The sequence below is a fragment of the Dermochelys coriacea genome, chromosome 1 (assembly GCF_009764565.3).
Source record: "Dermochelys coriacea isolate rDerCor1 chromosome 1, rDerCor1.pri.v4, whole genome shotgun sequence".
Classification (NCBI taxonomy): Eukaryota; Metazoa; Chordata; order Testudines; family Dermochelyidae; genus Dermochelys; species Dermochelys coriacea.
Genome location: NC_050068.2, coordinates 10243884 through 10256260, shown reverse-complemented (window position 1 = coordinate 10256260; position 12377 = coordinate 10243884). Strand labels below are relative to the sequence as shown.

At 43.6% G+C, this 12377-nt stretch overlaps 1 protein-coding gene across 1 annotated transcript in view; it reads right to left on the bottom strand.

The window, feature by feature from the left end:
• Positions 1-2057: 2057 nt before the first annotated feature.
• C2CD3 (C2 domain containing 3 centriole elongation regulator) overlaps positions 2058-12377 on the bottom strand; it is a 91942-nt gene continuing 81622 nt past the window's right edge. The window contains 1 exon segment of the mRNA XM_043504026.1: positions 2058-3206. Within this exon segment, the coding sequence (XP_043359961.1) occupies positions 3063-3206 (144 nt within the window). The 3' untranslated portion in view covers positions 2058-3062.

Genomic DNA, 12377 nt, shown 5'->3' with positions numbered 1-12377 from the left:
ACTGTTGTTAAGCGATTACATGCTGCCCCCTGTGCTCTGTTCTGCTGCATGCATTTCAGTGAATTTAGCTCAGGCAAGCAACAGGAAGTGCTTGCTCTCCAGGTTACAGCTGATGATATAAAGAGGAGGAACGTTTGTCACAGTGGCTATGGCCACACCGCTGTCCTTGCACACACACAGTCAACCTTCCTCTGGTGCTTTGCTCAGTGACAGTGCTCCTGTTCCAACTGGTATTTAGCAGCCTCTCAGGACACACACAGCCAACATTTGTCCAGCCAGCAGCTATTGAGTTGCTAGGTTCAGGACATTTAGTTCAGGGTAAGGAACGTCACCTCTTTACAGAACTCCACAATGCTCCAGCTGGATTATTCACCTGTGTCCACAACAGCACCAAAGACATCCAAAAATGTAAACACAATTGCATCAAGCACGTTGCGTGAATGGGATGCAGAGGCTCAGATCTCTGTGCACAACGTAGCCAGGTTTTCCTGGTGTTGCCCAAAAAGAAAAGGAGTACTTGTGGCACCTTAGAGACTAACAAATTTATTAGTCTCTAAGGTGCCACAAGTACTCCTTTTCTTTTTGCGAATACAGACTAACACGGCTGCTACTCTGAAAACTGGTGTTGCCCAGTGTTACAGGAACCGGGCAAGAAGCTGTTGCATGGCTGTTGCTCTCATGGAGGAGGAGGAGAGGGTTGTGCGTATCAGATATTTACACAGTTATGCTCCCTCTTGACCTCCTACCCATTCATTGTGGCTGGTAATCTGGAAACGGAAGTGTTTGTAGGACAGGGGATTGGAATGGTTGGGACTTGGAATTCATTTTACAAAGAACCAGGGCAAGGCTGGCTCAGAGTAGAAAGGCCAATCTGATGCACTGTGAAATGGTCATTTAGATTCCTCTCTGTGCTTGTTCTATTCATTGAACTCAGTGCTGATAAGAAGCGCTAGCCTTGAAGATTAAATGTCCTGACATTTCTCCATCAGAACAGGTACTATATGGGCAGCAGCAATGCCAGCTCCCTACAAGCTCCCTTGCACATTGTGCCTAAACCACATCCTGCTAGGGTGCCTCCACACTGGCAAAAGTCCGTATTATACCTGTAACCATCCCCCAGTGGAAGTAGTAATGCAAACAGGCCACAGGTCACTAGTGACCGCTTACAGGGGCGCTGGAACAATTTTTATAATGGGAGTGCTGAGAGCCATTGAACCGAACTGTAAACCCCGTATGTAAAGGAAACCACTTCAAGCCAAGGGGTTTGGCAGCACCCGTAGTTCCAGCACCTATGACCACTTAGGCTAAACCAGAGCAAACCTCAGCTGTAGACAAGAAAAAACACCATTTGACTGGGAGAAGCTTGTCCCTGTGTGTAACGTGGGTAAGTGTCACCAGTGCAAAACATGGCAGGTTTGCAGTAGTGCAGTTCCACTTGTTGCTAGCTGGTGATTGCAGAAATAGGGACTAATTCCCAATAGAGCCGTGGCCTATTATCTAACCTGGAGACCTGAAACAGTGATGAATTACGCAGCTGATTTTTCCTGGTGTAGACAAAGTGTTAGAGGTGAGAAGAGGAGATTTCTGCCTTTTTGGCCCATTCAGTCCTTGGCCTCCTTACTGACACTGCCAACAAGGGGGTCCTTCGTGGCAGTTCAGATTAGTTTGGAGACTGGAGGGTCACAGACTCTTCAATGTAGCACCAAACTTCATCATATAGTAGCTTTCAAATACTATGGACCTAAATTAGATTAAAGGAAGTTGTCATGCTTGTTTCCAAGCTAAACCAGTTCCTGGGGCTAACATTTTCAGGGAAAGGCTCCACAGACGATGACCGTTAAAATCCTCTTGCAGCAAAGTTACTAAGGCCCAGACCCCAAAGGTATTCAGGCACCTAATTCATGATTTCAATGCCCATGGGATTAGGTGTCTTTAAGGTTTGGCTTTAAAGGCACAATCCTGCAACACTGAAGCAATGGGCATTTATCATTGACTCCATGAGAGCAGGATCAGGCTCTAATTTTTACATGTGAACAATAACATTTCTAAAACAAATCTTAAATAGCAGGGAAGGCATAAAAATACAAGTTTTATTTTATGAAACAAACTTATCATTCAAAATAAGTTAGCATGGTTTGTGTTTAGGTCAGTTATCCAGAGACACTTGAAACCTGTGATTTTTTAAAATTAGAAATGACTACATAAATTAATAAAAATAAGAAAAATAATTTGTCCACAAAATTCCATACTTACTAGCAAAACAGTCTTGCATAGATAATTTATTTTACAGTATCTGTACATTTTACTTACAATCTACCCAACCCATATAAAAATAAGCCTTACTTCAGCATTCAAGGCAACAGATTTGTCTTACAAATCAACATGTTTTTTAAAAAGGTCATTAGCATACAAAACAGTGACTATAGCTTCCCAAGTCTGGGTTGTCTGGGCACATTTGCATGGAGACTGCAATTGTGTGTCTTGTTGCAAAGCATTCTAATGCAGTTTGTCTCGGGGAAAAAAAAAATGGATATTTCATTTTTCTTAAAACAGAAACAGCTTCTAACTTTCCCTCCGTGTGTCAAGAAAAAGTAGTGTCCCCAAACAACTGGATGTTCCATTACCTAGCAGGCAAAAAAAGGGTAATTAGACGAATTTCCCACAGATGAGATGACACTGTTCAGGTTACTAAAGTCTATCAGTGCCTTTCTCCAGTGATCTGATCTTGCAAGATGCACAGCACCCTCAACTTCCAACAGACCCAGGGGAACAGAGGATATTCTGCATCTAAGATTCCCTGTTTGACATGGGTAGTTAACTCCCATTTAAATGAGGGGCAATTACACATATTGAATCAATGAGAGTAGAATCTACTTCTCTTTTAGGAGAGTGGTTCTGTGCTGACATGGTGGGGGCAGGTAGGATGACATTTTTCTTTTGAAGTCAGGAGAGTTAAAGTAATTTCCTCTCCCCCTCCTATTGAAAGTGTCAGAGTTTCCCCAAAATGTAGAGCATGAGCACTAAAGTAGTTCCTCTCTACACAGCTACTCTGGATACTTCTGCTATTCTTTTTTGGACAATTGTGCAGAAAATATCCTGGCGATTCTTTTTGTTTCTTCTTCTGGCAGATCAGTTGATGTCAGATTTGGTTTGTGACGGTTCTGTCTTCGATAGGGAATTCCTCTGGCTGCGGCACCATCTCCTGTCTAAGGAAAAGACAGTGACATAATATTAGACACCACTTAGAACTTACACTGAAATGCTTTACTGATCATGAGGAAGCACAGCAATGTGTCTGGGAAGTGCATGGCTGATACTTGGAAATCCAAAGAGATTACCTTTCCTGCTCTTCTTGCTTCCATGGAGGATATAACCTACTGGACATGCTGTATTTTCCATTGATCTCTCATTCTCCTTTAAATGATTTTCCTCACATTCCACACACCAACAAGCATAATGGCTGACAGCAGTATGGCTGACAGGAGCCACAAGTTATCTATCTTCCTGTAGCTTCTAAAAAAGGCTTTTAACACCTCCCTTTTCCCCTCCCCCACAAAAACGATTAACTTTAAAGGGACACTGACAGGTTAAAAATATATTTTAAGGACATTTCCTAACCTTTGTTATTAATATTTTAGATTATAAAATCTGAACATTTTTTAAAATTATAGTAATATTTTCTCTATTGCTGTTGCTTGCTTACTTTCTGCATTTCTCTATGTTGCACAGTTTAGTCAATTTCACTTTACGGTTCTCACATATTAACACGGTACTGCACTATCTGGGTTGGAAACAGTATCTGAGGAGTGGATAAGGAAATGTATTTGTTTTAAAAATGTTTTAATTGGGATTAAAAAGAAACGGAGACATTTCTATGATTTCTCAATAGGGGGCCAAATGTGAGCTGTCAGTGTCCCCCTTCGGTGGCTTGAGTTATTAGATTCTTTAGGAAGATGGCTTAGCTCTAGTGTGTGTTAATATCGCATCCAGGTAGTGGCGGATGACTGCTCAGAAGACATAGCACCAAGGATTTTATTGTGGACAGCAACCCTGTAAGTGGATGGAGGATCCACTATATAGGGGTTTATTAGGTCTTTCCCAGCTCTAATTTCTAGGATGCTCAAAAATCCACTTGTTCTCCTTTCAGGGTTGCTGGGACAATTTGTATAGAAGGGGTGCTGAGAGCCATTGAACCAAACTATAAATTCTATATATAATGGAAACCACTTCAAGCCAGGGGGTGCGGCAGCACCCCTAGTTCCAGCATCTGTGTCTCCTTTGGAACTAATGCCACCTGTGAGCTGCATTCAAGCTGTCCACTCATGGATCCTAAGAACAAATGTCCTCTCCAGATCTTGAACCCTTCTCAAAGTATTTGCTCTCTGAATGTTACACTTACAATAGTTGGTCTCCAAGCGCTACACTTGGTCCTCTCCATTATGAATAATACACTCTAATAAAACTCCTTACCCATCTTATCCTTTTCTCACTTGGGAAGCAATGGTCCACCCATGTTTTAAACGTTAAAACTCAAATGGATAGTTTTTTTGTAATCATCTTCAGCTTACACAGCATCTCCACTTGCCAAATGTCTGCTTATCTCTGTGCACCAGCAACTGTTCATTTAGGTCAGCATAGGGTAACTGTATCTGGCAATTAACTGCTGTGGGGTTAGGGAGGACCCTCCCCCAAAGGCATATTTGTTTCTTAACCCAGTTTTTGAAAATTACTTCAAAATGGAAGAGTCTATTTCTTCCTGCCCAAAATGATTTAGGGTCTGCAGTATTTCCCCCAACAAAATATTTCAGGAGGTCAAAGCTTGGGCCTAGAACTAGATAAGAGTCTGAGCTACAAAATATAGATATGGATTTTAAATCTCAGAAGTTTGTGGATGGCATATCTGTTGGTTCAGGTCTCTCTCTATGCAAAACCCTCTGCTACTGAGGTCAGTGGAGTGATGACAGATGGTCCAGACTGTAAAAACTAGCATTATAATCCCTAGACACATCTGCTATACTTCCTTTCCTGTAGTCAGACCTCTCCACACAGAAATTAGTCTAGTAACAGAGACCCTCAAAGTTTGAAGGTTTCAGAGTAGCAGCCGTGTTAGTCTGTATTCTCAAAAAGAAAAGGAGTACTTGTGGCACCTTAGAGACTAACAAATTTATTAGAGCATAAGCTTTCGTGAGCTACAGCTCACTTCATCGGATGCATTTGGTGGAAAAAACAGAGTAGAGATTTATATACACACACACAGAGAACATGAAACAATGGGTTTATCATACACACTGTAAGGAGAGTGATCACTTAAGATAAGCCATCACCAACAGCAGGGGGGGGAAGGAGGAAAACCTTTCATGGTGACAAGCAGGTAGGCTAATTCCAGCAGTTAACAAGAATATCAGAGGAACAGTGGGGGGTGGGGTGGGAGGGAGAAATACCATGGGGAAATAGTTTTACTTTGTGTAATGACTCATCCATTCCCAGTCTCTATTCAAGCCTAAGTTAATTGTATCCAGTTTGCAAATTAATTCCAATTCAGCAGTCTCTCGTTGGAGTCTGTTTTTGAAGCTTTTTTGTTGAAGTATAGCCACTCTTAGGTCTGTGATCGAGTGACCAGAGAGATTGAAGTGTTCTCCAACTGGTTTTTGAATGTTATAATTCTTGACGTCTGATTTGTGTCCATTCATTCTTTTACGTAGAGACTGTCCAGTTTGGCCAATGTACATGGCAGAGGGGCATTGCTGGCACATGATGGCATATATCACATTGGTAGATGCGCAGGTGAAGGAGCCTCTGATAGTGTGGCTGATGTGATTAGGCCCTATGATGGTATCCCCTGAATAGATATGTGGACAGAGTTGGCAACGGGCTTTGTTGCAAGGATAGGTTCCTGGGTTAGTGGCTCTGTTGTGTGGTGTGTGGTTGCTGGTGAGTATTTGCTTCAGATTGGGGGCTGTCTGTAAGCAAGGACTGGTCTGTCTCCCAAGATCTGAGAGAGCGATGGCTCGTCCTTCAGGATAGGTTGTAGATCCTTGATGATGCGTTGGAGGGGTTTTAGTTGGGGGCTGAAGGTGATGGCTAGTGGCGTTCTGTTGTTTTCTTTGTTGGGCCTGTCCTGTAGTAGGTGACTTCTGGGTACTCTTCTGGCTCTGTCAATCTGTTTCTTCACTTCAGCAGGTGGGTACTGTAGTTGTAGGAATGCATGATAGAGATCTTGTAGGTGTTTGTCTCTGTCTGAGGGGTTGGAGCAAATGCGGTTATATCGTAGCGCTTGGCTGTAGACAATGGATCGAGTGGTATGATCTGGATGAAAGCTAGAGGCATGTAGGTAGGAATAGCGGTCAGTAGGTTTCCGATATAGGGTGGTGTTTATGTGACCATCGCTTATTAGCACCGTAGTGTCCAGGAAGTGGATCTCTTGTGTGGACTGGTCCAGGCTGAGGTTGATGGTGGGATGGAAATTGTTGAAATCATGGTGGAATTCCTCAAGAGCTTCTTTTCCATGGGTCCAGATGATGAAGATGTCATCAATGTAGCGCAAGTAGAGTAGGGGCATTAGGGAACGAGAGCTGAGGAAGCGTTGTTCTAAGTCAGCCATAAAAATGTTGGCATACTGTGGGGCCATGCGGGTACCCATCGCAGTGCCGCTGATTTGAAGGTATACATTGTCACCAAATGTGAAATAGTTATGGGTCAGGACAAAGTCACAAAGTTCTGCCACCAGGTTAGCCGTGACAGTATCGGGGATACTGTTCCTGACGGCTTGTAGTCCATCTTTGTGTGGAATGTTGGTGTAGAGGGCTTCTACATCCATAGTGGCTAGGATGGTGTTTTTAGGAAGATCACCAATGGACTGTAGTTTCCTCAGGAAATCGGTGGTGTCTCGAAGATAGCTGGGAGTGCTGGTAACGAAGGGCCTGAGGAGGGAGTCTACATAGCCAGACAATCCTGCTGTCAGGGTGCCAATGCCTGAGATGATGGGGCGTCCAGGATTTCCAGGTTTATGGATCTTGGGTAGCAGATAGAATACCCCAGGTCCTGGCTCCAGGGGTGTGTCTGTGCGGATTTGTTCTTGTGCTTTTTCAGGGAGTTTCTTGAGCAAATGCTGTAGTTTCTTTTGGTAACTCTCAGTGGGATCAGAGGGTAATGGCTGTAGAAAGTGGTGTTGGAGAGCTGCCTAGTAGCCTCTTGTTCATACTCTGACCTATTCATGATGACGACAGCACCTCCTTTGTCAGCCTTTTTGATTATGATGTCAGAGTTGTTTCTGAGGCTGTGGATGGCACTGTGTTCTGCATGGCTGAGGTTATGGGGTAAGCGATGCTGCTTTTCCACAATTTCAGCTCGTGCACGTCGGCGGAAGCAGTCTATGTAGAAATCCAGGCTGCTGTTTCGACCTTCAGGAGGAGTCCACCTAGAATCCTTCTTTTTGTAGTGTTGGCAGGAAGGTCTCTGTGGATTAATATGTTGGTCAGAGGTGTGTTGGAAATATTCCTTGAGTCTGAGACGTCGAAAATAGGATTCTAGGTCACCACAGAACTGTATCATGTTCGTGGGGGTGGAGGGGCAATAGGAGAGGCCCCGAGATAGGACAGATTCTTCCGCTGGGCTAAGAGTATAGTTGGATAGATTAACAATATTGCTGGGTGGGTTACGGGAACCATTGTTGTGGCCCCTTGTGGCATATAGTAGTTTAGATAGCTTAGTGTCCTTTTTCTTTTGTAGAGAATCAAAGTGTGTTTTGTAAATGGCTTGTCTAGTTTTTGTAAAGTCCAGCCACGAGGAAGTTTGTGTGGAAGGTTGGTTCTTTATGAGAGTATCCAGTTTTGAGAGCTCATTCTTAATCTTTCCCTGTTTGCTGTAGAGGATGTTGATCAGGTGGTTCCGCAGTTTCCTTGAGAGTGTGTGGCACAAGCTGTCAGCATAGTCTGTGTGGTATGTAGATTGTAATGGATTTTTTACCTTCAGTCCTTTCGGTATGATGTCCATCTGTTTGCATTTGGAGAGGAAGATGATGTCTGTCTGTATCTGTGCGAGTTTTTTCATGAAGTTGACAGATTTCCACTCTATACGGCTAAATTCAGTGCCTTGCATAATCACAGGTTTCAGAGTAGCAGCCGTGTTAGTCTGTATTCTCAAAAAGAAAAGGAGTACTTGTGGCACCTTAGAGACTAACAAATTTATTAGAGCATAAGCTTTCGTGAGCTACAGCTCACTTCATCGGATGCATTTGGTGGAAAAAACAGAGTAGAGATTTATATACACACACACAGAGAACATGAAACAATGGGTTTATCATACACACTGTAAGGAGAGTGATCACTTAAGATAAGCCATCACCAACAGCAGGGGGGGGAAGGAGGAAAACCTTTCATGGTGACAAGCAGGTAGGCTAATTCCAGCAGTTAACAAGAATATCAGAGGAACAGTGGGGGGTGGGGTGGGAGGGAGAAATACCATGGGGAAATAGTTTTACTTTGTGTAATGACTCATCCATTCCCAGTCTCTATTCAAGCCTAAGTTAATTGTATCCAGTTTGCAAATTAATTCCAATTCAGCAGTCTCTCGTTGGAGTCTGTTTTTGAAGCTTTTTTGTTGAAGTATAGCCACTCTTAGGTCTGTGATCGAGTGACCAGAGAGATTGAAGTGTTCTCCAACTGGTTTTTGAATGTTATAATTCTTGACGTCTGATTTGTGTCCATTCATACACAAATCAGACGTCAAGAATTATAACATTCAAAACCAGTTGGAGAACACTTCAATCTCTCTGGTCACTCGATCACAGACCTAAGAGTGGCTATACTTCAACAAAAAAGCTTCAAAAACAGACTCCAACGAGAGACTGCTGAATTGGAATTAATTTGCAAACTGGATACAATTAACTTAGGCTTGAATAGAGACTGGGAATGGATGAGTCATTACACAAAGTAAAACTATTTCCCCATGGTATTTCTCCCTCCCACCCCACCCCCCACTGTTCCTCTGATATTCTTGTTAACTGCTGGAATTAGCCTACCTGCTTGTCACCATGAAAGGTTTTCCTCCTTCCCCCCCCTGCTGTTGGTGATGGCTTATCTTAAGTGATCACTCTCCTTACAGTGTGTATGATAAACCCATTGTTTCATGTTCTCTGTGTGTGTGTATATAAATCTCTACTCTGTTTTTTCCACCAAATGCATCCGATGAAGTGAGCTGTAGCTCACGAAAGCTTATGCTCTAATAAATTTGTTAGTCTCTAAGGTGCCACAAGTACTCCTTTTCTTTTTGAGAATACAGACTAACACGGCTGCTACTCTGAAACCTGTGATTATGCAAGGCACTGAATTTAGCCGTATAGAGTGGAAATCTGTCAACTTCATGAAAAAACTCGCACAGATACAGACAGACATCATCTTCCTCTCCAAATGCAAACAGATGGACATCATACCGAAAGGACTGAAGGTAAAAAATCCATTACAATCTACATACCACACAGACTATGCTGACAGCTTGTGCCACACACTCTCAAGGAAACTGCGGAACCACCTGATCAACATCCTCTACAGCAAACAGGGAAAGATTAAGAATGAGCTCTCAAAACTGGATACTCTCATAAAGAACCAACCTTCCACACAAACTTCCTCGTGGCTGGACTTTACAAAACTAGACAGCCATTTACAAAACACACTTTGATTCTCTACAAAAGAAAAAGGACACTAAGCTATCTAAACTACTATATGCCACAAGGGGCCACAACAATGGTTCCCGTAACCCACCCAGCAATATTGTTAATCTATCCAACTATACTCTTAGCCCAGCGGAAGAATCTGTCCTATCTCGGGGCCTCTCCTTTTGCCCCTCCACCCCCACGAACATGATACAGTTCTGTGGTGACCTAGAATCCTATTTTCGACGTCTCAGACTCAAGGAATATTTCCAACACACCTCTGACCAACATATTAATCCACAGAGACCTTCCTGCCAACACTACAAAAAGAAGGATTCTAGGTGGACTCCTCCTGAAGGTCGAAACAGCAGCCTGGATTTCTACATAGACTGCTTCCGCCGACGTGCACGAGCTGAAATTGTGGAAAAGCAGCATCGCTTACCCCATAACCTCAGCCATGCAGAACACAGTGCCATCCACAGCCTCAGAAACAACTCTGACATCATAATCAAAAAGGCTGACAAAGGAGGTGCTGTCGTCATCATGAATAGGTCAGAGTATGAACAAGAGGCTACTAGGCAGCTCTCCAACACCACTTTCTACAAGCCATTACCCTCTGATCCCACTGAGAGTTACCAAAAGAAACTACAGCATTTGCTCAAGAAACTCCCTGAAAAAGCACAAGAACAAATCCGCACAGACACACCCCTGGAGCCAGGACCTGGGGTATTCTATCTGCTACCCAAGATCCATAAACCTGGAAATCCTGGACGCCCCATCATCTCAGGCATTGGCACCCTGACAGCAGGATTGTCTGGCTATGTAGACTCCCTCCTCAGGCCCTTCGTTACCAGCACTCCCAGCTATCTTCGAGACACCACCGATTTCCTGAGGAAACTACAGTCCATTGGTGATCTTCCTAAAAACACCATCCTAGCCACTATGGATGTAGAAGCCCTCTACACCAACATTCCACACAAAGATGGACTACAAGCCGTCAGGAACAGTATCCCCGATACTGTCACGGCTAACCTGGTGGCAGAACTTTGTGACTTTGTCCTGACCCATAACTATTTCACATTTGGTGACAATGTATACCTTCAAATCAGCGGCACTGCGATGGGTACCCGCATGGCCCCACAGTATGCCAACATTTTTATGGCTGACTTAGAACAACGCTTCCTCAGCTCTCGTTCCCTAATGCCCCTACTCTACTTGCGCTACATTGATGACATCTTCATCATCTGGACCCATGGAAAAGAAGCTCTTGAGGAATTCCACCATGATTTCAACAATTTCCATCCCACCATCAACCTCAGCCTGGACCAGTCCACACAAGAGATCCACTTCCTGGACACTACGGTGCTAATAAGCGATGGTCACATAAACACCACCCTATATCGGAAACCTACTGACCGCTATTCCTACCTACATGCCTCTAGCTTTCATCCAGATCATACCACTCGATCCATTGTCTACAGCCAAGCGCTACGATATAACCGCATTTGCTCCAACCCCTCAGACAGAGACAAACACCTACAAGATCTCTATCATGCATTCCTACAACTACAGTACCCACCTGCTGAAGTGAAGAAACAGATTGACAGAGCCAGAAGAGTACCCAGAAGTCACCTACTACAGGACAGGCCCAACAAAGAAAACAACAGAACGCCACTAGCCATCACCTTCAGCCCCCAACTAAAACCCCTCCAACGCATCATCAAGGATCTACAACCTATCCTGAAGGACGAGCCATCGCTCTCTCAGATCTTGGGAGACAGACCAGTCCTTGCTTACAGACAGCCCCCCAATCTGAAGCAAATACTCACCAGCAACCACACACCACACAACAGAGCCACTAACCCAGGAACCTATCCTTGCAACAAAGCCCGTTGCCAACTCTGTCCACATATCTATTCAGGGGATACCATCATAGGGCCTAATCACATCAGCCACACTATCAGAGGCTCCTTCACCTGCGCATCTACCAATGTGATATATGCCATCATGTGCCAGCAATGCCCCTCTGCCATGTACATTGGCCAAACTGGACAGTCTCTACGTAAAAGAATGAATGGACACAAATCAGACGTCAAGAATTATAACATTCAAAAACCAGTTGGAGAACACTTCAATCTCTCTGGTCACTCGATCACAGACCTAAGAGTGGCTATACTTCAACAAAAAAGCTTCAAAAACAGACTCCAACGAGAGACTGCTGAATTGGAATTAATTTGCAAACTGGATACAATTAACTTAGGCTTGAATAGAGACTGGGAATGGATGAGTCATTACACAAAGTAAAACTATTTCCCCCATGGTATTTCTCCCTCCCACCCCACCCCCCACTGTTCCTCTGATATTCTTGTTAACTGCTGGAATTAGCCTACCTGCTTGTCACCATGAAAGGTTTTCCTCCTTCCCCCCCCTGCTGTTGGTGATGGCTTATCTTAAGTGATCACTCTCCTTACAGTGTGTATGATAAACCCATTGTTTCATGTTCTCTGTGTGTGTGTATATAAATCTCTACTCTGTTTTTTCCACCAAATGCATCCGATGAAGTGAGCTGTAGCTCACGAAAGCTTATGCTCTAATAAATTTGTTAGTCTCTAAGGTGCCACAAGTACTCCTTTTTTTTTCAAAGTTTGAAGAAACCCTTTAGACATAAAATGCATATTCATTTAAATTATTTTAAAAAGCAGCATACATTAAAACACACAATTAACAT